This window comes from Microcebus murinus, chromosome 2, assembly GCF_040939455.1.
Source record: "Microcebus murinus isolate Inina chromosome 2, M.murinus_Inina_mat1.0, whole genome shotgun sequence".
Classification (NCBI taxonomy): Eukaryota; Metazoa; Chordata; class Mammalia; order Primates; family Cheirogaleidae; genus Microcebus; species Microcebus murinus.
The window spans coordinates 10511242-10535924 of record NC_134105.1 but is presented as its reverse complement, the minus strand read 5'-3'; the positions used below and the strand labels follow the sequence as shown (position 1 = coordinate 10535924).

The 24683-nt window shown below is 59.9% G+C and overlaps 1 protein-coding gene across 1 annotated transcript in view; it reads right to left on the bottom strand.

Annotated features, from left to right (window-relative positions):
* Window positions 1-178: 178 nt before the first annotated feature.
* PADI1 (peptidyl arginine deiminase 1) overlaps window positions 179-24683 on the bottom strand; it is a 36607-nt gene continuing 12102 nt past the window's right edge. Inside the window, exons 2-16 of the mRNA XM_075994477.1 lie at window positions 21799-21979; window positions 20720-20792; window positions 20019-20080; window positions 18540-18657; window positions 18310-18435; window positions 16921-17093; window positions 16669-16772; window positions 15523-15646; window positions 15062-15169; window positions 13529-13680; window positions 7860-8004; window positions 6460-6553; window positions 5364-5443; window positions 4442-4567; window positions 179-1908 (exon numbers count right to left, since the gene is read on the bottom strand). Coding sequence (XP_075850592.1) covers window positions 1675-1908; window positions 4442-4567; window positions 5364-5443; window positions 6460-6553; window positions 7860-8004; window positions 13529-13680; window positions 15062-15169; window positions 15523-15646; window positions 16669-16772; window positions 16921-17093; window positions 18310-18435; window positions 18540-18657; window positions 20019-20080; window positions 20720-20792; window positions 21799-21979 — 1900 coding nt within the window. The 3' untranslated portion in view covers window positions 179-1674. The remainder of the gene's footprint in view (window positions 1909-4441; window positions 4568-5363; window positions 5444-6459; window positions 6554-7859; window positions 8005-13528; window positions 13681-15061; window positions 15170-15522; window positions 15647-16668; window positions 16773-16920; window positions 17094-18309; window positions 18436-18539; window positions 18658-20018; window positions 20081-20719; window positions 20793-21798; window positions 21980-24683) is intronic.

Below are 24683 nucleotides of genomic sequence, written 5' to 3'. Positions count from 1 at the left end.
AATGCTTGCTGACGTCTTTTATTGATCAGAAAGGGGGTGACTGGTCACCCAGGACATTCTCAGAGTGGACACCAAGGCTGCCCCAATGACTCCAGAGCTTCCTACGCTCAGTGTGGCTCAGAAGGCTTGTCCCCCCCCCAAACCCCCATCTCTCCCCCACACCCACCCCCTCCCGCCTACAGCTCCTTCCCTGGGGAGACCCAACCCCCGCCTCACACCCTCGGCCCTGAAGAGCCTCCTGCTCCTCCCTCTTGGCTCAGCCTAGGCTGCGTGGGGGCTCAGCTAACGCAGGAGCTTGCAAATGGGGTTCTGCAGAACCTTCTGGAAGGGGAGGATCCAGGTCCTCCCCTCCCCCCCTTAACCATAAGCCTCTGTTTGCTCAGTGTTCTAAGGCTAAGAGTGACAGTAGCTGGCTCAGTCTGAGCCAAGAGCCACCAGAAACCCAGACAGGCAGAGGAGCCCCGGGAAGGGCCCACAGGTAGGGAGGAAGGAGGGCACGCTGGCTCCCTCCTGCCCAGCCCACCGGCCTGCGCACATACCTCACCCAGGGCTGTTAGCCTCCCGAGGCAGCTCTGTCTTCCCTACTGTGGGAGGGGACACGGGCCTGCCACGGGTTTACTCAGAAGTGAAACCCAAGCTACGCTGCTGGGTCCCAGGGTGTGAGAGAGACAGCGAGCCTTCCCTCCCACTGCCTGCAGAGGAAGGGGGATAATTAAAGGCTATTAAAGGAAATTAAACCCCACCTGCAGAGATAACTTAATGCCCCCCACCCTCTTCTCACATCTGGGCCCCGTCCCCTGCTACATCTGGAACAGCCGGCTGGCTTCAAACCCACAGTCCTCAACCCAGAGCCCAGGAACCCGGGACGCAGAAGCCTCTAGGCCCCGAGATCTGCCCTCCGTGGGCACTGGGCCTCCTCTGCCATCTGGCCGTCCCCTCCTGCCTCATCCTCCTGAGTGTCCCCAGGCCTGATGTGGCCTCTAGCACTTTAGAGCCGGCAGCACCAGCTCCGGTAATTAAAGGCTTCCCCAGCAGGTAACAAGCACCCTGCTGAGGACAGAGTCAGGTATTAAAGGGGATTTTGTTGTCTTGTTTTCTTTTTTTTTCTTTTTAAAATAGGCCCTGGGACACTGGGTTTTCCTGTCCTTGTTTGGCTGCATGCAGCTGAAGTGCACTGGGAGGGGAGTGGGGTCCATAGCTTTGGGTCCCATTTGGGAGGAGAAAGGGGGTGGAGGAAGAGGAGGGCTCTGGTCTCCCCTCAGTCTCAAGGGAGCCAGAGGCAGCCTGGAACCCGGCCCCCACCCTGGAGCGCAGGCCCTGGGGTTGGGGGGCAGGCAGTTATTACCCGTGTGCCCCAGGGAGGTGACAGGATGGGGGAGTGATTCAAAGCGGGGTCCGCCCGCCCAGGCCCTCTCGGGGGCGTTCCAGGGCTGCCGGGCTTCTCCAGACCCTCTGGGGCTGCGGGTGTGAAAGAGGAGCGGGAGAATGAGGTGACTCCTTCTCAGGCTGGGCAGGCCACTCCGGAGGCGAGGACGGGCGGCGGCCGTCCCTGTGTCCCAGTGCCCACAGTGACCAGCAGGTTTGCAAAGCGCCAAGGCCCCCCAAGAGGACGGAGGCCAGGAGGGCGGGGTCCCCCGGGCCAGAGGACAGAGAGGACGGCAGGCGGGCGCCGGCTCAGGGCACCATGTTCCACCACTTGAAGGGAAAGGGCTTCCGGCGCACGTTGGTGCCGCAGTGGATCTCCCCGGACAGCTTGTGGTAGGACAGGTAGTCGTCGATGAAGGCGCAGCGGAGGCCCAGCGGCTCCAGCAGGGACCGCACCTTCTCCTCCAGGCAGCAGCGGCCATTGATGATGGGCCCGTAGGGCTTGGGGATGCCCAGGTGCTTGCCCAAGACCACCATGTTGACCTGCAACGGAGAGAGGCAGGAGGGAGGCGGGCTGGCTGGGAATGCCCATCCCCTGCGCCCCTTCTGGGCTCTGGCTGCTGCCGGCCCATCCCCAGGGCCCGTCCCGTTCTCGCCAGCAGTCCTGGGCTGCCAGGACTGGGGCTCGCTCAAGAGGATCCATGGAAGCAGAGAAGACACAGATTCAGGATTGGAGGGGAGGATTAGTAACAGCCAGGGCTGCCCCAAAGTTACCTACACAGTAACTTTGCATGAACCAAAGTCACCCCTGCCTCCAACACTTCCTTCCGTCTATCAGAAAATTGTCACATTATAACGACTTTGCTAGAATAAGAGAATGTATTGTCATCTGCCAGAAACTTGTCCAACAAATATGCACATCTATAAAGTCTATGGCGTGAAAGTCCTCGTAAGTGTGGTGTGCTTGCGCAGTGCACAGCTTGCTCAACTGTCCTTGGCAGCCCTGATCATTGGTACCATTCATTGAACAACTTGTGTGTGCCAGACATATCATCATTAAATCTCACAGCCTCCCTCTGAGGCTGTGGCTTGGACAGGTTAAGCAACATAACAGCCACACAGCCAGAGAACAATGAGACTAAAATCTGGATTTGGATCCGACTCATGCCAAAACCCATACTCCTTATAACCTGCCAGAATATGGTACTCTGGTACCTGTGGGACTGAGGGGTGGGGGAAAGGGGCTGGAAGCCCTTGGGGACACCTGTGTGTCCTCTGCTTCTCTTGGTTGTGGAGCGGGCTTGGGGCCCTAATGCCGGGGAAGGGAAGCTTCTCTAGTGCCGGGGCAGGGAGGTTCCTTAGAGGAAATCCCCGGTCCCAGGTCCATGGCAGGAGTCATGGGGGTTCAAAGGGGACTTTGCCTGCTGTCCACAAGGTGATTCTGGGCTGTCCTGGACTCTGTGCCCTCAAACTCTCCATGCCCGGAGCCCTCCACCCTCAAGTCTGCCCTGCAGGGCCATCCATGGCCAGGGCCAACATGAAGCTGGAGGGTCCCACGGAGTCAGTCCCATGGCCTTGGCCCCGGACTACCTAGTTGCCCACCACTGGGCCAGAACATGCTGGGTGGGGGTGGGGCATGCAGGGGACAAGAGCAGAAACGGGGCGAGGAGCCAGACTCAGGACCACTCTCTTCCTCCTGGGTGAGGCCACGAGCTTGGGGGCTGCTCCCAGCTCTGCCGGTCACCCACTCTCCTTCTGAGGGCCTCAGTTTCCCCATCTGATAAACGAGGGTGCCTGATGGGGAGGGGTTTCCAGCAGGTGGAGGCCAGGCCACGGCCCGAGGAGGCTGACCAAGGTCATGGGCTCCAGCCCGGACCCTTCCCCCACCCTAAGCCAGAACCAGAGCCAAATAGCCCCTGTGGCTTCACCATCCAGTGTGGCAGCCGCTAGCCACGCGCAGCTGTTAAACTGCAAATCAAATCAAATGAAAATGTCTGTTGTTTATCTGCACTGCCCACATTTCAAGGGCCCCATAGCCGCACGTGGCTGAGTGGCCGCCGTATTGTATTGTGCAGATATAAAATATTTTCATCATCACAGAAAGTTCTAACAGACAGCACTGCCTTGGATCAGTTGTTCTCCATGGGGGCAATTTGTGCCCTAGGGCACTCTGATTGTCACAACTAGGGGAGCACTACCGGCACCTAGTGGGTAGAGACCAGGGAGGCCACTGAACCTCCTACGGCGTGCAGGACAACGCCCACAACAAAGGATCATCCAGCCCAAAATAGCAGCAGGGCTATGGGGTTGAGGGATCCTCCCTCCAAGGGCTGTGTCAGCACCTGGGGCTGGGACCCCCAGTGCGGAGTCAGACGAGAGCAGGTCCTCCCCACCTGCCTCCCGCTGCGTCCCGGTCCCCAAGTTCACCTCTGACCCTGGCTTGTCCAGTGAGAAGGATTCTCGCTAAAAAGGCCCCAGTGCGAAGAGGGAGGGTCTAGCCCCATCCTGGGGGACCACCCTCCCAGCTGCCAGCACCCCAACATCCTTTCCCAAGGGGTTAATGGGCGCTTTGGCCTGGCCTGCAGCGATAGCATCTCGGCCGCTCCCAGGTGACACGCAGGTGAGATCACCTCTGCCCATCTGCTCGTCAGCTGCTCCGTTAATGAGAGCCGGGAGGCCACGCCTGCCCCACCCGCCCAACTCAGGAGCCCCCCTGGGGAGCAGCGGGGGTGGGGACAGAGCCAGCAGCCGAGGCCAGAGACAGAAGCTGGGAACATCTGGAAGAAGACCATGACTTCTTTTTCCATTTGGAAAAAGTAAAAAATTAAAAGAGCGCTTGGTGGTGGGGGCCGTCCTGTGCACTTCGGGGTGTTAACAGCCCCGGTCTCTACTCCGGAGGTGCCAGGGCCACCCACCTCGCTGTGGGTGGGGCAAAACTGCCCGGGCTGAGACCCCCGATGGAAACACTCTCTGTCTGCACAAAGCAGACACTGGGGACGGCTGCAGGGTCTGCGCCAGCTGCCCTTGACCGCGAGGGCTTCCCCTCTGACCCCGGCACCCCCCGGCCCGCGCTCACCATGTCCGGGAAGAAGGCCTCTGCGTAGGAGCCCCTCACGGAGAACAGCTGGGGCACGTCCACGATGTCGCGCTCCGTCAGGCCCAGCTCCCGCTTCAGCACCTCGCGGTTCCAGTCGATGCATTTCTGGGGCCAGGGCACACCCCGAGACCAGGAAGGGCGTCACGCTTGCCAAGCGCCTACTGCGCGCCGGCCCGTGCAGCCCTCCGTGCCCGCTGGCTCCTCTGAGCCTCACGACGGCTCTGAGCACTAGAAGCCAGAGCTGTCCTGGGGAAACCGAGGCTCAAGCAGCCCGCCCGAGGGCACACAGCCAGGAGGTGGCGGAGCCGGGGTTTGCACCCAGGCAGCTTCTGCTTCCAAAAGCCCTTGTCAACACAACACACTGTCCCAGCCACGGCCACAGCGTGATGCTCCTGCCCCATCTCGGCAGTTCAAGAGAAAGCGCCGGGCACTGCTCGGAGGGGCGAGGGGCCGCCTCCCATTTACCACCGAGCCCAGCTCTGTGCCAGGCCCCGCACCAGGCACATGGCAGGCCTGGTCCTTGGGTGAGCCCTGCCCCTTCCTGAGCCCTCCTTCTGCCTGTTCTCACAGGATCCCCCCACTCCCCCTCCCCGTCCCTGTCCCCACCCCCACTGGGCCCTATTTCTCCCCAACATCTCTTTGGTTTCACCAGACCTTGCAGCTGAGAGCTCAGGTTTGCGCCCAGGGAAAGGGTCACTTCCCCAGAGCAGGGCCAGGGCCCCCCCGAGGGCTCTCCCCTATCAGACTGTCAGGCAGAGGCTCTGTCCCACCCACAGGTCCCAGCAGCCCCCAGGAGAAGCAGAGCCCCAGGGCCAAGTCCCCACCTCCCAGCAGTTCCTGGGGCTGCTTCTCCTGGAGGGTGAGGGACCCCCCTAGAGCAGCGGGTGGTCCTGCCCCTCACCTGTGCATGGAGACTGTCGCTCTGGAGGCGCCTGTCCGCCAGCATCTCATTAATGCTTATCTTTCCTGTGTATTTCAACCCTGCAAGAGAAAGACAGTGTGTGGGCTCAGGCCTGGGGCTGAAGAATCCAGGCCAGGATTTCTCTCCCACCTCAGGGCTGGGTTCCAAAGCCAGGATGGAGAAAGCAAGAGACTGGAGACCCTGATGGGCCTGGGCCCTGGCTGCAGGTAAAACATGGTAATGGATCAATCAGCAACCCCTTGGGAAGGGATTCCTGGATTCCAACCCTATTATGGTACAGGTACCATTACTGAATGCCCACCATGCTCTGGGCACCCTACTTAATTTATTATTAGTCTTTAAAACAATTCCAGGAGGGATTATTTATCACCTCCAATTCAGAGAAGAGGAAACTGAGGCACTGAAAGATTCAGAACACACCCTGATACCACCGCCAGCAAGTGTCAAGACCAGGATTTGAACCCAGGACCTTCCATGCGGAAGGCTGCACTGCATCCCTTCCAATGCTCCATTCCCCGGGTGAGAACACGGAGGCCTGTGCTCAGATGGGCCGACCAGGTCCTGGAGGGTCTGGGGCTCCTTAAGGAGGCTCCCGGCCACAGAGCCTGGCTTCCCCTCCTCCCACTCTTGAGCTCCCAGCCCTGCTGCTCGGTGGCTGCATAGACCCGGGCAAGCCACTTGTCCTGTCTGAGCCTGTTTCCTCTTCCATGAACAGGGGTAGGAAAGGGGGTGGGGGATCAGACAGGAGCGAGAACGGGAACACGCCTGGCCCAGACTGGCACGCGGGGCACTCGTGGCCTCCTGCCCCTTTCCTCCCCTGGGGCGTGGCCCAGGAAATGCCCCGCCCGTCAGAGGACCTGGGGCAATCCACTGTCCCGTCTCTTCCCATCCCCGACCCAAGAAAGGGAGAGCCCTCATCCTTAGCTCCCACCGCAGGTGTCGGGCTCTGAGCCAGCCGCGAGATCTGCAGGTGAAGGGGCTGCACCCGAGGGCACAGCCATAACTGGTGTCAGCAGTGTCCGGGCTGGTGATGACAAGACAGAATCCCCAGGGCTGACCGGCCATTGGCACTCACCATCAAACTGGGCCGCCTCCCCGTAGCCCTCCTCTTTCTTCTCCTGGAAGAGTTTGAGGCAAGCGCTGGGGCTAGCCAGGAGCAGCCGGAAGCCCTGGCACAGAGGGAGGGAGAAGGGCTCAGTGGACAGGCTCCCCCTGGACACAGGAGACCCCGAACTCAGCAGGGGCCTGACTGTGCCCAGGCCCCTCTCTCACCCTCAGCCCTGCCCAGCAGCCACAAAGAACCGTCTGCAGTTCTCCCGGTTTTCCAAGCTGGTTCCCGGCTCTGGGCCCTTGCCTGTGCTGTTCTTCCTGCCAGGAGGCCCTTCCTCACTTTGCCCACCAGGGAACTCCAATTTCTTCCCTGAAGAACCAATTCAGGTGTCTCTTGCACTGGCAGAGGGATAGCTCCTTGGCATATGCTCCGCAGTGCCACCTCCTGTCCCAGGCCCCGTCAGAGCTCTCACCATTGGGCTGTAAGCACTGGTCACTGGGAGGCCAGGCTGCCCCACGAGGGCTGGGCCCTCCCTGGCCACCTCTGCAAGGCTGTGGAGCTGCATGCTTACAGGCCCAGACCCACACCTGGATTTGAATCCTATCCTGCCACCTGCAGGCTGTGTGAGCTTGGGTGAGTTAATGGCACTTCCAAGCCTCAGTTTCCTCACCTGTAAAATGGGGGCAATAATCACAGCACCCACCTTATGGGATGGCTGGAAGATTAAATGAATTAAAATATGCAGACTGAGGCCGGGCGCGGTGGCTCATGCCTGTAATCCTAGCACTCTGGGAGGCCGAGGCGGGCGGATTGCTCAAGGTCAGGAGTTCGAAACCAGCCTGAGCAAGAGCAAGACCCCGTCTCTACTATAAATAGAAAGAAATTAATTGGCCAACTAATATATATAGAAAAAATTAGCTGGGCATGGTGGTGCACGCCTGTAGTCCCAGCTACTTGGGAGGCTGAGGTAGGAGGATTGCTTGAGCCCAGGAGTTTGAGGTTGCTATGAGCTAGGCTGACGCCATGGCACTCACTCTAGCCTGGGCAACAAAGCGAGACTCTGTCTCAAAAAAAAAAAAATATGCGGACTGTTTGGCACGTAGCAGGTGCTCGGTGAATATTACCAATCATTATCAATGTCATTCCCAGCTCTTGGCTGAGGGGTTTGGCTCAAGCGAAGAGGCAGTAAGTGTGAGAATGAGCACCGAGCAGTGAGCAAACGGGTGCCTTCCTGGCTTGAGGCTTCGGCCGCCTCCAAGTAGTCCCCCTGCCCTGGCTAACATGGCCTGACCCCAAGGGTGTCCTGACCCAGGCTCCCTCTGGGCACAGGGACGAGCTGGTCCGGGTGGCTTTGCCCTGTCTCAGCCCACCGGGTCAGGCAGGGGCAGAGGTGGCTCAGGCAGGACGGAGGGGAGGGGACGCACCTTCCTGTCGGTGGCCGGCACGAAGCACAGGAACTCGTCCACGTGGCCCACGGACAGCCAGTCCGAGTACAGCTGCACGGGCGCCTGCACCCGCTGGGCCTGCAGGAAGTTTCTCACCACCCTGGCCATCTGGCGCCCGCCGGACCTGGCCGGAAAGGGGAGAGTGGGCAGTCACCTGTGCCTACTGTGCGCTGGCGTCCCTCCTGTGCAAGCCTCGCAACAGCTCTCTGAGTGGGGAGAGCTGGAGTGACTCAGCCTGGGCCACACGGCTGGAAGGTGGCCGGGCCAGCCTCCCGGATTCGCAGCCCAGCAGTTCAGCCAGGGCGCTGGGGGGAGGGGGGCCGGGGGGGAGGGGTCTGCCCCAGGAAGAGACGGTGCTGACCCGCCATGGGTCAGGCCTGTGCCAGCTGCCACAGTTTGTGCCGGGCACAGGCTAGGACCCCCTGCCCCAGCCCGCAAGGGCTCCCGGAACATACTCTTCATCCAGAGTGTGGACCCCTCCCCAACCCCAACAGCCTCCTCGAGGCCAGGAGGGTCCTCCCCACCCAAAGGGGTCAACGGGGAGAGCTCCATTCGCCAGAGGGAGCTGGACACCCTCGTCTCCCAGCCCAGCACTCACTTGACTCCTCACTCAAGGGACACACAGCCTGCTGCTCAAAATGTGACAGGGATCCGGCCAGCTGCGCCCTCGGTCCGGCGCCTCCCACAGTGCGGGGCTCAGACTGCGGCAGGGGTGGGCGCCCTACACCCCCGTCTCTGGGGACGTGGCGGGAATCTGCACTTGGACCAGCCTCTGCTTCTTACCCGGGCCAGAGCTGGAGAGCCGCTGCGCCAGCACCCCCTAACACCCCGGGACTCCGGGACTCGAGGTCCCCGAGTGTCATGACACCCTTTGCCGGCAGGGGGAGGGAAGGGAGGGGCTGACGTAGAAAGATGGCGCTTGGAGCAGGGGACAGTGGGGCCAGACCGGAGCCCCTCAGCCCAGGGAGAAGACATTTACCAAATGCCCCCTGTGCGTGGGAGGGATCCCCTGACGCTGCTTAGGCAAGGCAGGGTCCCCATTTCACAAAGGAGGTGACGTGTCAAAAGGCAGAATGCCTTACTACGCTCTGGGCGGCTCCACCTTTCTCTGGCCACGTATGAAAGACACACTATCTATGTAGATTTTTTCCCCAATATATTTTATTTAAAAAGAATCATGTTTCTTGCCCTTGCTTGTCCAGTTTAAGGACATATCATGAACGAGCTCCCAGCCTGCATGTAATCTGGTGGCTCTGCCTTAAACCAAGGACAGAATCCAGAGCTTCCTCCCCTCCTCCTCTGCCACCCCCTGGCCAGCTGACACCTCCCTTGCCTGCATCAGCGGTGGCCTGTCCCTTCCCCGTCTCTCTGTTTTCACCCAGACTTCCCCCAGTCTAACCAGATGGAGGCTTTTAATCCGTCAGATCATGGCCCTCCTCTGCTTGCAACTGAGCACCGCCAGTCCCGTCTCACTCACAGCAAATGCAAAGCCCTTTTCTGACCTGCAAAGCCTTCCTGACCCGGGCTTTCTCTCCCCCTCGCCACCTCCTGCCACTCCCTTCTTCATTTGCTCAGTCCCAGCCAAGTTGGCCTCCTGCTGTCCCTTTCCTGCCTCAGGGCCTTTGCACCTGCTGTTCTCTGTATCTAGAATGTTGCCAACTCCCCATAGCCCCATGGCCTGTTCTCCTACCTCCTTCAGGTTTAACTCAAATCTCACCTCTCTCTCTCTGAGACCTTTGAAAAATGCAACAGCCCCCCAACCCCCTTCCTGGCTTTATTTTTCCCTACGGCATTGGGTACCATCTGGCATACAGATATCTTATGTATTGTCTCACAGTCCCCTGGGATGTAAACCCCACAACAGCTGGGGTTTCTGTCTAAGCGATTCTCTGCTGTACCCCCAGAGCCTTGCTTATACTAGACACTCAGAAAACATTAGCAAATGATACGGGCGCCCTTGAACCTCTGTTCAAAGAGGTCCCTGCCCTACAAAAGCGTGAATGAATACGCCCTACACGAAGACCAGAGGGAGACGGGACAGGCGGTGACAAATGAAAACACTCCTTTGAATTTTGGGGAGGAGATCATGGGAAATATTTTCCTTGTGCTTCTGTTATTTTCATACAGTGTTGGCAACTTTAAAAGATTTCTTTAAAAAACTAGTGAGATGGCGGGGACAAGAACTAGGCTTCGGAGGTTGTCCGAGAGAAGAAAGCAGCAGGAACCAGAACCGGACGGGGCTGGGGAAGGGGCAGGGTCCCTCCTTGGGACAGTCTCCAGCCCTCCACCCCGAGGCAGGGGGATGGACGGGACTCCAGCCCCAGAGGCGTCAGACCCTGTCTCTGAGCCATCACCAGAGCCGCCACCAGGGGGCGCAATTGCTCAGCGAACGTTTTAACCGTGGGCGCAGAGGGCGGGGAACGCCCCACAGCAGAGAAGGGCCTGGGCGTTTGTGGAGCCCTACTGTGTGCCTGCCTTAGGCTCCTCGCACTCGGTATCTTGTTTAATCCTGGTGACACCACGATACACGTACGATACCAGCTCCAAGTGTGCTCCGCCACACCCTCCGACCTCACTCCCCACCACGCCCCTGCTTTCTCCTGGCTGCAGCCCTACTGGCCTCCTTGCTGTCCTTCTAATGTGCCCAGCGTGCCCCTGCCTCGGGGCCTTAGCACAGGCTGTTTCCACTCTATTTAGGAACATTCTCTTCCTAAATAGCCACACCACTAACTTGCTGTGTGGTCCTAGGCAAGTAGGTATCCCTCTCTGAACCTCAGGGTCCCCCATCTGTCCACCAGGGGAACTTATTCCTGATTTTCAACGCAATGGCCAGTGGAGCGGGGCACGCCCCCACTGGAGACCCCTCGCTTTCCCACCTGTGCCTGGAGCTGCTGGAACAGACCCCTGCAGCCCCGCCCAGAGAGAAGGGCTCTGGCAGAGCTCGCTGGCTGGTGGTGGGGTGGGCGGGTAGGGGTGTACATGTGTCACGGCGCAATAAAGAGACTGGGGCAGGAGACCAGGTCAGGGGCAAGAGCACGTCCCTGGGGACACAAAGAGCCCTTTCTCGTTCCTGAGCCTGCATCCTCCCAGCTCTTCGCCCCTGAGACCGGGTCCCAAGGCCGCTGGAGGGGACAGCAGCCTCCTGAGGCATCTGCGCAGAGCGGCCGCAGGCTCCCCGAGCTCTCCCCGCACCCAGACCTGCAGGAGCCTCCTTCCGCCTGAGGTCTGGCCCGTCTGTCCCCACCCATCTCCCTGCCACCCGCCACCCCACCAAGCTGCCTGCGCTTTGCTTTTGAGCCATGCTTCCTCTGGCCTCCAGGCATTTTCCCAGAGGTTCCCTCTGCCCAAAAACTCAGGTCCAGTCCCCGCCCCACCCCCCAGCTCCTTTCTTTCCCTGTACAAAGTCTGTGCGTCTATTACCATGACACATCAAGCAGTCGCTGTCCCTAAGGAGCCTTTCTTGACGCCTCCCGTGGGATTATTTGTGATCCTCTCTGATCCCACTGGGTGCAATTGTGTGCCCAGCCCCCTCACTGGACTGTCAACTCCCGAGGGCCAGTTCCTGGGTCACTTCTGCGTCCCCCAGCAGTGGGCCCCAGGCCTGGCATAGAGGAAGTCTTAATAAATATTTATTCACTTGGCAAATGCATGCATGAACAAACGCACATGACTGCACTTTTCTGAGCCTCAGCTTCCTCGTCTATAACAGGGGGATAGTAATAGCCCCGACCCCAGAGGGTTGTTGTAAGAATTAAAGGAGGTAACCTGGGAAAAGCATTATGGGTGTGGCACATAGTAGGTGGTTAATACATTTTGTCTGATGAGTTCCAACCTCCTTCGAAGCCGACCCACTCCTGGGATGCCAGGTGAGTGACGCCTAAGCATTCCGCAGGTGGTTTACACGAATTCTGTACCCCCAGCCGTGCTGATTATGTAGCTAGGACAGGGATTTTTATCAGGCCCATTTTACAGATGAGGAAACTGAGGCATGGAGCATACAATAATATGTTCATTTAAAAATGCATCTGTTTTGCTCACTGATATATCATCCGTACCTTCAACATGTAAGAAACACATTCAAATGAATTAACTGAGCACCAACGCTGGTTAGGTGATACACCCCAAATCACATGGCTAGCAAGTGGCAGGGCCGGGACTCGAGCCCAGGTCCATCTGCTTCCAAAACCTGTGCTCCTTCCTCACGGGTCCCTCCCCGAGTCACAGAAAGACTGCCCTCAGGCCTCGAGGCCCTTCAGCCCCCAGGCTGTGGGCAGGCTCCCGCCCACAGTAGAGTCTGGGCATGAGTGACCGGCAGGTGAGCACCTCCTCCCACACTGGCCAACTCAGCCCCAGGCACCCTGCCTGGGCGCCCGGCTACCTGCCTGGGTAGTGGCAGCAAGCTTCGACTCACCTGACCCAGAGCCCTGAGGCCACCGCCAGGTTCAGCCCAGGAGGCTGGGTGACCTTCTCAGCACTGCCCCACTGCTCTGGGCCAGACACCAGACGGTCGGCCAGGGACTGGGGGCAAGTTGGGGCACCCCTCGGCTCCATGCTAATCCCCCACAAACAGGAAGGTGACCTCCAGGGCTTGTGGCAGGCATAACCTCCAGACAGGAAGCAGGGGACCCCACCAGGGTCCTACGCTGCATACCCCATTCCTTGGTGACCCGCAGGCAGGACGCGGACCCATTCCTGGGGATTCGGCAGGTATGTCACCTGTCTGAGCACTAAACCCTCAACACCATGTTTCCTGCCCCAGCATGGCTGTCCTGGGCGGGGCCCTCCGACACACTTCTGTCACTCGGGCGTCCTGGCCAATCACTTGCTCACCTGCAGCCAGGTCACTTGGTGGCCTCTGTGCCCTTTTAAGCCATTGTCAGGACAGCAACTATTTTGACTTCTTAGTGGGAGGAGCCTCCAGGGATGTGGGCAGGGTCTCCTTCCGTCCCCTGTCACTGTGCCAGGCCGCACATCACTGCCCCAGCTTCTCTGATTTTGCAGAAGCCAGAAATCTGGCTGTTTATGTGAGCCTCACACACACACACACACACACACACACACAATGCTGGTGACTACTTGGCTTATAACATGAGGTGGGCCAAAAGATCACAGGCTACTAGTTTGTGAGTTTCCTCCTAAGATTCTATAACATTTTGAATCTGAGGGTTTTGTTTGTTTTTTGTTTTTTGAGACAGAATCTCTCTCTGTTGCCCAAGCTAGAGTGCCGTGGCATCAGCCTAACTCACAGCAACCTCAAACTCCTGGGTTCAAGCAATCCTCCGGCCTCAGCCTCCCAAGTAGCTGGGACTACAGGCATGCGCCACCATGCCCGGCTAATTTTTTTCTATATATTTTTAGTTGGCCAATTAATTTCTTTGTATTTTTAATAGAGACAGGGTCTCACTCTTGGGCAGGCTGGTTTCGAACTCCTGACCTGGAGCGATCCTTGCTCCCTGAGTGCTCCTCCCAGAGTGCTAGGATTGAATCTGAGATTCTTGGACTCCGAGTGTTTGATTCTAGGGTTGCATGCAGGAAGCCACCACCACTTTCCAGACTGGGGAACCGTGTCCATGGCGAGGGGACGCTGAGGGTAGATGCTGCCCTCGGCCCCTCGAGCCCTCTGCCGCCCCCCCACCCTGGCCTCTCACTTGGGGTAGCTGCTGCCGATGAGGATCCGGCCCAGGGGGTACTCCACGCCGCCCACCGTGACGGGCGGGCTCACGTCCAGGTTGCCAAAGGAATCTAGGCTGGAGGCACCGGCGGCCAGGATCTCCCGGGTTACATATCCAAAGTCGGGACCCTAGGGAAGGACCAGCAAGGCCCCCACCCCGAGAAGGAGGGGTCAGTTAGGACAGGAAGAGGCAGCTCTTGGGGGGGAGGGCATGATGGTGGAGGATTCCCACCCCCTGGCACCTTGTGCCTGAAAAACCACCTCCACCCGCGTTTTGCAAATCACCCCTGGGCTCCAAGCACTGGGCAGTTAAAGTACACATCAGTGACCTCAGGATAACTCGAACATCCCCAACTGCTTGGAAATTAAGCAACACACATGTAAAGAGTCCATGGGTCAAAGAGGAAATCAAAGTGGAAATTAGATTATATTTTGCAGTGAAAGGTGATATAGCAAGGCAGCACGTTAAATCTCGCAGGATGCCGGGGGTTGCCAGAGCTCTAACATGGGTATTTATTAGGGAGGGAAAAGGTTGAAAAGCGGTAGCTTTCATTTCAAGCTCGAAGAAGAACAGCAAACTAAGCCCCAAAAAAGTAGAAGATGAGAAATAATTCAGATGAAAGCAGAAATCAGAGAAAAATCCCCTGGTGCCTACAGGTTAAACCCAGGGCTTGGGGTCAGGTGGGTCCCCAACCCACTGGCCCCCATTGATGTACTCACCTGCAGGGTTCATTGTCACCTGCCCCTCCATGCTGGGTGAGGGTCCCTGCTCTGTGCACCCACAGATGCCAGGACTTTCCCTGCACTGTCCCAGAGGTTGGAGGTGGGAACCGGTAAACGGGCAGAGACGGGCCCTGGAGGCTTTTGCACCTTGGTGCAGATGGCCTTGTGCAAGTTACTTAACCTCCCTGAGCCTCAGTTTCCTCACCATAAAGAGGAAATAACTAATAGCACTTAGCCATAGGAGTGCCCATGGATTGCACAAGGTAACACCTGGGAAGCTTGGGGACAGTGCCTAGACCTCAACACACAGTGGCAGGTGCTGCAGTTGGTGCCCCACGAACAGGAAGCAACACAGTGCCCAGTGTGTGGTAGGTATTCAGAAAACACTTGATACCTGACCAGAGGCCCCGGCTCTTAAAAGCAAGAGCCACTCGGGTTCGCAAAGGGTGCGTTCTCCCCAGCCTGCAGTCTGATCGCCCCAGGGCTGGCCACTGTGCTGATCCCTCCTTGGGAACAGGCCCCTTACCTGGGACACCTTGTCTGTCCTGCCCCTCCCAGAACAGGGGCGTTCACAGCTGCTGGCTATTTGCATGTGGTTTGCATATCATTTGCATCTCCCTCCCAAACCGCCCACTGACTCCCCGGTTTGCTGGTGTGCCACCTCCTTTGTCTTTTTTGCCCTTCTCCATGGTCTCTGGGCCCTAAAGGATCAGGCCCCAGATGAGGCCTCGCTGGGGTCTCCCACGGGAGGAACCCCCCGGGGTCCCCACTCTGCCCTTCGCCATACCAGGATCTTCTTATAGGGGAAATCCCGCAGGCCTCTGTTTCGGGGGGAGTCGAAGACCACGGGGAAGTACTTGTGCGGGGCCTCCACGTAGCCAAACTCCATCTCGTCCTGGGAGGGGAGAGGTGAAAAAGCCACCGTGAGCTCAGGGTGGCTTTCAGAGCAGGGCGGGCCTCTCCAGGCCTGGGGCGGGCGGGGCGGGGCAGCAGATGCTCCCCAAGACTGGGGGTGGGCGGAGGTGGAGGTGAGGCCTCCAGGAACCTTGGCCAGGAAGGACTCTGGTCTGGGTTTGGTGGGGAAAAGCAGAAGTTGGGGCCAATGCAGGCGGCAGCAGGGAAGCCTCCCCCAGGGGTCCCGGCCCCCGGCTGGCCTGTCAGGGCCTGTGCAGGCCTCCCTCTCCCCAAGCCCAGCCGAAGGCTTCCCAGGGCACCCCGACTCTTTCCCAAGCCTGTCTCTGCGCCCACCTGGATCCAGCGGTCATTTCGATTTTCAACCCGAGGGCAGACGACCAGCTTGCAGTGGGCTTTCGATGCCAGGCGAGACATGTCTTCCAGAAATTTATCATTTGGGCCATGAGCGTCCACGACGCTGTAGCAGACAGAGAGGGGAGCACGCTGCGGCCGAGGCAGGGAACCTTGACTCAGTCTGCGCTGGGCCCCTGGGGGCACCGGGTCAGACACAGCCCCTGCTCTCAACAGCCTCGTGGACCGATGGGGGAGAGGGATAATGTCCCCAGATCGCATCAGGTGACAGGCACAAGGTAAGGGGTTAGCCCAGGCTGTGGAGCCCAGAGGCAGGGCACCCAACCCAGCACAGGTAGTCCCACAGGTAGCCACGAGGCGACCTAGGGCTGGATCTCTCTGGCTGGGCGGTAGTGAGGGGCACGTGGCCCCGTCTACTCCTGTCCACGCAGCTGGCCTGAGCACAGGGGTCAGGGTGGGGCTAGCAAGCAAGCAGGAGGAACGGATTTCCTTCTGAATACCTGCACACGCCTAGACCCAGGCAAGCAGAGCAAACCTGTTTGGCCACACCCTTCCCAGCGTTTTGATTTATGTCCCGCTCAACTGTGGCCCTTTCCAGTGGTCTGACCTCTGACCCAAAGGCCTGGTGGGCCTTGCCAGACGAGGCCCAGCCCTCCACCAAGTGCGTGACCGGGACACCGAGAGACGACAGGAGGAGCAGGGCCCCAGCCTGGGCTGGGCTCGCAGTGAGCCCCACAGGCTGGACTCCCACCCACGTCCTCAGCAGGCACAGGACTGCACCCATGTCACAGCATGTCTAGGTCCCCTGTGGCCACCGGCAGCCTAAGCAGGGCCTGGCCCCGCTGCCCAGGCTAAAGCCACGGTGTTCCGGGGCTGCCGCAGCAGGACTGGCCAGGCCAGGGGCAGGGATGCTGGAGCTTGAGCCGGTGACCCCAGGGGGGACTTAGCTGCTCAGGGCAGGGTGGGGCCAACCGGCCCAGGCCACCTGCTGCCGCCCTGCACCCGGCTCTGCCCCCGGGGTGCTCTCAACAGATCTGTCGGTCTGAGTGGGGGGCCAAGTCCCCCAGCATCCTGCCCCTACCTCTGCAAGTCGCGGTTGCTGGCAGGGCTGCAGGGGCAGGGCCTCACCTGCACACATACAGCTCCTCGGGGGGCTGGGTGTTGGGGGTCATGATCCAGGGGGCCACGCGGAAGGCCACGGTGTCTGTGAAGAGGGTCACCGCAGGCATGGTCTGAGGGGACAATGAGGACTCAGTGGGCCCTGCAGGGCCCCTACCAAGCCCAAGCCCATCCGGCCTCAGCCCCCCGCCTGCCCAGCCCTGGAGCTCCAAGCTGGGCCCCGGCCCCGGCCCTCGTGCCCGCCCCCAGCGCTGCACGTACCCGCATGTCCACCAGGCTGACGTGGAGGGAAACCAGCCCCGGGAAATCGGCGTCGGGGAAGGCGAGCCCCTCCACGTAGAAGGTGATCTCCCGCTCCCCCCGCTGCCGCTCGACTTTGTAGGACAGCTGGTGGGGGCCCAGGACCTGCTTGTAGTCCTCCAGGGAGTTCCCGCCTAGGGAGAGCCAGAGTCGGGGGCCGGGGCTGGGACAGGGGTGTGGGGCTGCCAGCCCGGGAATCCAGGGGCAGAGCTGCCTTTGTGGTTAGATCTACTCGGGCTCCTCTCCAGCTCTGCCGTGTGCAAGCTGTGTGACCTCGGCTCAATGACTCAACCTCTCTGAGCCTCAGTTCCTCATCTACAAACTGAGTGTGAACATTACATTTCTCATGAGGCTAATGCGAACTTGAAACCAGATAAAGGGATAAAAGCCCATGGCACAAAAGGTGCCAATAACCCAAATGTCCATCCGTGGGGATAAATGGATAAATAAATGCGGTCTGTCCATAAGGTGGAATATTATTCATCCGTAAAAAGGGACGGGGTACTGATTTGTGCTACACTGTGGATGAAGCCTGAAGGGATTATGCTAAGTGAAAGAAGTCAGGCACAAAAGGCCACACGTTGGATGATCCCGTCGGTATGAAATATCTAGACGGGCAAATCCACGAAGTCGGAGCGAGATCAGGGGCCGCACGCGGCGAAGCTGCCGATTCGCGTGCGGAGACCGCGCTGGCGCTCTGGTTCACACTAGGTGTTTGCGAGCTGGGTCCTCCGCCCACGCTCGCACCGCGGGCGCACACGAAGGAACATTCCGGCCCCTGCCAGGCACAGTCGGCCTGAACCGGGAGTTCTGGGTCATTCTGAAGGAGGGGAAGGGGAAGCAGGACGGGCGGGAGAGGCCTGCTGCTACTTATCAAAACCAGTACAGGCGCTTCAGGATTAAGGGCTGGTGTATTTTTAAAGCCACAGACGTGGATTAGTATAAAAACTGGTGGAGCGGCCGGGTTCTGGGAGCAGGCCCGTCCCCAGCGGCTGGGCGGTGCTTGGTCAGTCCACGCTCACTGACCGGGGGGCGGGGCGGGGCTCGGGGGCAGTGGAAGGAGAAGGGGCTCCGGTGCCCAGGACACCTGGGTTGGAGTGCCTGCCCCGCCCCCAGTTGGTTGTGCGACAGTGAATTCATGCGCCTGTGCCTCAGTTTTCCTCTCTGTAAAATGGGACAAGCTGTCGAACCTCCTTCCTGGGTACTGCGCTGAGCGCCGGCGGAGGGGCTGTTTGTAAGCTGTAGCGGCGGTTACCAAAAGGTGGTGGAGAAAAGAGAGAGCGATGGGGGAGGAGAGGAGAGAAACAACCGGCTGGAGCAGGACGGAAGAGGCCCCGCCAGGCCACTCACCCCGAGCACAGAAGACCCCCACTCTTTCGGAGTCAGCCAGGGACACGTCTAAGACCAGCTTGTGGCTGCTGAAGAGCTCATCGGGGCCATCACAGCTCAGCACCATTGGGGACATGTCCTGCAGGTCTGGGGAGAGCGGCGCCCTTGAGACACCCCTCCCCACACCCGGCCAACAGGACCCCCCTCCCCTCCCCTCCCCCATCCCCTGGGCAGTGCCTTGTGTCACTCACCATCTAGTGTGGTCAGCTGGCTGTTGGCAAGGTCAGGCTCCCTGGACTGCTGGCTGTCCCGGTCACAGTTCACCAGCAAGACAGCCCCATAGCCCTTAGGGCCCCAGCGCCAGGTTTTCTGTGGCAGAACAAGAAGTCCCGGAGGTCAGCAGGCCCCAGGGGACTCCAGGAATGGGTTCTAGACAGGGCCAGGGCTGGCTGCTTTGTCACCTTGGAGACGTTTGTATTCTGGCTTTGCTTAACAATTTACAGAGGGGTCATAGATCTGGGGACTGGAGCTCCCGGCAAGGCTCTAGACCCAAAGCCCCCCTATGCTTGTGCAGTGAACAACCTGCACAACCGTACACAGTTGCTCTACCTAGTCGCTGCATTGGAGGAGCGAGGGTGCTGTTTCCACTCCCAGAAATGGCCCCCCGAAAGCCGGCTGAGCGTTAGCTCTTCCTGGGGTGGGGCGTGGGAGAATCCGTGGGAGGCTCTCCCCGTCTCAGCGCTCTCCTGGGGCCTGTCCCACAGGCGTCTCTAGCACCCACCCGGGACCCTGCAGGCCCTGCAAGCTGAGGTCCGCGATGAAGCAGGAAAGAGAGCTGGAGCCCTGCCTGCCTCTGTGGCCGCCACTCTCCCCGGCACGCCTCCACTTTACCCATCGCACACACAAGGCAGCGCTCACTGTCCCCATTTCACAGAAGAGAAAAGGGAGGCTCTGGGAGGTGAGCCCCAAGTTGCATGGTTGGCCTTCAAACCCAGATCTTTGGGACTGCACAAGGCCCCTGCTAGCCTATGTGGCCTTGCTGTCCATCCCTCTGGGTCGATGCCGCCCTGCACCAGGACCCCAGGCATGATGAGTATCATAGCTGCCACCTTACCCAAGCACCCTTGTGCAGTGGACAACCTGCACGGCCATCCGTGCCAGCCCCGCCCCACCTCGCCCACAGAGCCCTGTGATCCAGGCCACCTCCCTAGGGGCTTTTCCTGCAAACTGTACCTCTATCCCCTCCAGGACAGCTTCCGGATACTTCCTGTGGGGTAATACCCTGAGCCCACCCCATCCTCCTCCTCACTCTTCAGGGTTAACTGGGCTGACCACCGTAGCTCCCTCCACCAGAAGACTAATCTTCTTCTTGCCTTCGTTGTCACTCGACAACCTTTTATGGAACATCCGCCATGTTTAGAGGTCTACATACAGCCCTCAAAACGGAGAAAGCAGCAGGCAAGAGAACCAATCCCAGTTCCAAGGTAGCATGAGACCCAGAGAGGGTAAGCTGTTTTCCAGCCGTCACACAGCATGTCGGTCACATGGTGTAAGTTAATGCCCATTCATGCCAATTTGGCCGTCCCTGGATGGGTTCCCTACACTGACGGACACCCCAGGCCCTGGGAACCCATCACCCTGCTGGAGGGAGGGCGCACTCCACCCCGGGACCACCCACAGGTTTGCCTGTCCACCCTGCAGTCTTGGGGTAGCGGGGGGCAGGGTCTCACCTTGTCCCCTCTGCTTCTCTTCACCGTGCCTATGCGGCCTGCGTCGACATCCAGGGAAACATCTGCAAAGGGACAGAGAGGGGCTGCCAGGGGCTCCCCCAGCCCCGTCTTCACGCCCATAATGTCCAGGCTGGCCAAGTTTTACCCTGTCCCAAGCCCAGGAGAACCAGGACGCTCTGCCCCTGGGGCCCCTACCCAACACGTGGGAGGCCCTTGTGGCTGACCAGTGTGGGTGACACTTGTGGCTCTGGGGACCGGAGGGAACCAAGTCTTTGGCTCTGGAATTCCTTGCATGTCTGAGCATGTTGACTTGCCAGGCCTTGGGGGCCTGGGGCTTCCAGATCACGTGCTGCTGGCCCTTAACTGGCAGCTGGGGGTGAGCCCTGAGGTCCTAGGGGCTGCCCTGGGCTCTGGCCGAAGGGGCACGTGGCTCTCCGCAGCCCACGTGGGACTCGGGTGGAGGAGGTCTGCTGGGGTCCGGCTCTTGGCCCCTGGGCAGTGAAGTTTCTAGATTCTCACAGCCTTAGGGACTGCGGGGTCTCATCTCTGCCGTTCCAGGGTGGATAAAAGGTCTCTGAGAAGGCCAAGCCCTCGATGGTGGAGGAAACTGGCCACGGGCCTTCCACGCAAGGGAGCTGTTGAGACCCTCAAACAGCCAATCTGGGGGGGGGGCGCACGCAGACCAGGGAGGTGGCACTTACCTGCGCCAGTGAGGTAGAGCACACTGTGGCCCAGAGCATCCTCCTCGGGCTCCCCGAAGTAGAAGACCTTTACCTGTGGGGACACAGTTAGCTCTGAGGCCGCACGGCACCCCCTCCAGAGACGGAAGGGGCAGGAGAAACGGGGGACACATCCCGACAGTCCTGCTTAGAGCCAGGGGAGGCACGGAGACCACAGGTTGTCCCGATGCTGAAGCCCCAGGACTCGCGGCTCTGGGGGTGGGCTCGGGCTGGGCTATCTCCAGCTGCCAGAGCAGGTCTGTGGGGCAGGGCGGGGCAGGGGGGTGGCAGGGGTGTGGCGGACCCCAGTGGGAGCAGCTGACTGGTGCCATTGACTTAGGCAAGTCACTCAACGCCTCTAAGTCTCGGCTCCACATCCATGAAGTGGGACCAGTACCCGCCCCGCCCCCAGCACCGCGGGCGGTGGTCACAGAGCTGTCGCACAGTCCGGAGCCCACGCCAAGCACTGCCCCGGTCACCCCAGTGAGCCCCGAGGGTGGCCCCAGTGGACGGGGAACACCAGCCAAGCCTGCAGTCCCGCAGCTAGCGTGCAGGGCAGGCAGGGCCTGTGCCGTGTCAGCCAGCCAGTGAGTCACCGTGCGTGGCAGGTGCCTGGGGCTGGGGCGAGGGAGGAAGGTGTCACTGGAGCTCAGGAAGGTGTCATGGAGCTCAGGAAGGGCAATGAAAGGGAAGCTTGCTCGGGCGTGGGGGACAAGCACACAGGACGCTATGCACGCATGCACACGCGTGTTGCTGTGGGGTCTGCGTGGCGGCTGAGTACAGGGACCAATGGAGGGTGTGTGTGAGTCTGCGGGGTGACGGGGTGGACCCGTGTTTTGGGGAGGCGTCATTCGCGCGCACACGCGAGCCATGGGGCGCCGGGAGGGCTGTGTGTTCCCGTCTGCGCAGCCGTGTGGGCTGTGTCGTGGGGACGCGGGTGCAAGAGGCTCTGCGGGGCGCGGCCGCGGGAGGGTGCTCTGTGGTGGGGACGCGCCATGGGGGCTCTTGCCCTGGATGGGGCGTGGGGCGACCCAGCCCCACCGAGAGGAAGAGGCTCTTACCTTGCGGTCGTCCAAGTCCTTGCTGGCTGTGTCCATGGACACGACCACGTCCACTTCGGCGCCCAGCGGCCAGCGGGCCTTGCCTGTGGGCTCTGTCACCCGTGCGGGATTGTAGACCACAAAGACCTCCACCCCGGAGCTCCCAGAGACCCTGAAGGTCTTGGCGCCCTCGGGCACGTCGCTGGCAGAGAGGGGAGAGAGGGAGAAGCCGGGGTGCTCAGGAGAGGGGCCACGGCGGGGTGGGGGGCCGGGGCTGCCAGGGCTGGGGGGACTGGGCATGGCTCTGGCCAGGAGGCCTGGGAGGGGCTGCAGGCAGCCAGGGCATGGGTGGCCACTGTGGACACCCCCACCCCATGCCCAAGTCTCTTCCCAATCTGGCACTGCCAAATCCTCCGACTCAAGGGGAGTCCATCTGGCCCACCACCTCCCACCACCTCCAAGGCCGAGGTTCAAGCCACCACCACCGCCCACCCAGGCTGCTGGGCACCTTCTTCACCGGGCTCCCCGTCCCACCTGTGCCCCCAGCCCCAGTCTACTCTGCGCACAGCAGAGTGTGCTGTTCCTTTGCTCAAAAGCTGTGGTTTCCATCGAACTCAGGAAAAGGCAAAGTCCTCACAGTGGCATACAAAGCCCCTCCCCATCTGCCCCTGCCACCTCCCTGACCTCCTCTTCAGTTTTCTCTGGCCACACTGGCCTTCCACAGCCTTCCTGCTATGCCATAACGCCAGGCCGTCCTGCCTCAGGGCCTTTGCACTGGCCGTTCCCTCTACCTAGAATGCTCCTCCCCAGATCCCCACACGGCTCGCACCCTCGGCCCTGCCGGGGCTCTGCCTGGATGTCACCTTCTTGGCCAGCCCTCATCCCTCCATGTCATGTGGCACCTTGCCCATCTTCTCCCCACGTGGCCACGTGCGTGGTGTGGCAGCACCCTGGCCCCTCATTCCGTTGACCTCTCTTCCAGTGACCCTGTCCCCCACCTGGCTCCAGCCCTGTGTCCCATGGACGGGCCCCCTACAGTGTCATTACCTAGAACTGCACCCACTACCAGTGACCCTGTCAGCACCCACTCAGACACCACCTCCTGGCATTCCGGCTCCCTCCTGACACGCCACTGCCACCAAGCCCTCAGCCCCGATGGGCCCCTCGACCTCTCTCCCCCTTGTCACTGTCCCTCACCCACCATGTTCTGTCTTCCCTTTGCCTGTTTAGGTTCCACAGTCGCCGGTTGTGGCCCCTGCATTGCTCCCCTCCTTTTGCCTGCCTTTCCCTCCCGTGCTGCCGGGCAACGCCCCAGCCTCCGCCAAACCTGCCTCTCCACCCCCCTGCACCTGCGCCACATGGCTGACGGCCACTCGCTCGGACCCATGACCGCTGATCCCAGGGACCCCTGACGCCGTGTGGCAGTCCTGCGACATTCCTCGAGCCTCTTCTTGCTGTCAATGTCTTAGATGACCATTCCACACCTTCTCCTCTCGTGGGAGCATCCGTCCCCTCCTCCCCCTCCTCGTTCAGAGCCCATAACCTCCCGGCCACCTGCCTCTGAGCCCTCTCGGGACAAGGAGCGAAGTGCCTGGGCACTCGTCCCCTGCTCAGGGCCACCCCCCTCCTCACTCTCTCTCACCCAGCATGCAGACGTCCGGTGAACACCACCCACCCTAAAGTCATCCTCCCGGACCCCTCATTGCTTCGCTCCCCCTGCAGGAACGCGCCACCCAACCCATCGCCCCTGCAAGCCGCCTCCAATCAGCCTTTCCTCCCCGCCTCGCCAGGGAAACCGCTGTGTCCCTGAATCCAAGGGTCCCTCCTCTTCTTCCTCTTGCTAAACTGTCAAAGGCACTTGGCCCCGAGGTTCATCTGTGCCGGAAACACTTTCCCCTTAGGCCACCAGGACACAGGCTCTGCCCGCTGTCCTCTCGCCGCCCCGCCCCCGACCCCAGGCAGTGGTGTGCTGGCAAAGGTCTAACAACCAGTTCTTGGGGTGGGGGGCGGGAGGGAAGGTGGGTCTTATGCATATAATTTATTATAAATTTTACTGGTATAGATGATGTGTAGCACACTGCGTGCAAATAATAATATAACATATATTGCTTTTTTATTGTGAAATGTGTTATAAATTCTCTGTGGCCCACTGATTCTCACAGAACACCCTGTCTTATAACTGTAGCCAACCTGTGGTTGCAACTCAACCATGACTTGACAAGTGCAATCGCATCCCGATCTGCTAGTTCTCTCCCCAATATTGCCGTTAAATGTGCTATGCGGTGTGGATGTGGCTGATATTTTTGCTTGTGCTCATGAATAAGGTGAAAGACAGTGAAACAGGTGCATGTCACACTTCACTATTCACCAAGGACATCAGCAGCTTTTGGCTGAATCAGATAATACTGGGGAGATACTTCCTCAATTTTAGGTGCTAACCACAATGTAATGACTATAGACACAACACACTTTTAAGTTAAATCCGCATTTTCAACCTTTCGCCACCACTTTCCGAGGTCTGGACCATCAAGAAAACAATAAGCGAAGCCCTGATTTGTAGCCTTGGCTGATTTCTGTGATGTAAATTCTCCCACTGCGGCCGGTTTCACGCGACCAGCCCAATGTCACTGAACTCAGAGTTTCAGAGAAATACGTGGGATGTGAGGGCCATCTGGCTGTGACACCGCCACCCCGTCGATCGCCAGGGTTGATTCGGCTGACCTGGCTGGCTACGAGGGTGTCCCCTTCCGCCATCAACCTCCACGAGCGTCCCTCCCGAAGCTGCGCGCTCGGTAAAAGAGGGCGACCTTCCCCGACAGAGGAGGACCGTTCTCCGGTCGAGGGTACACGAGTGCTTTGCTCCCTGCTAGAACCTCCAAACAAGCTCTCAAGGAGACACCTGGTAG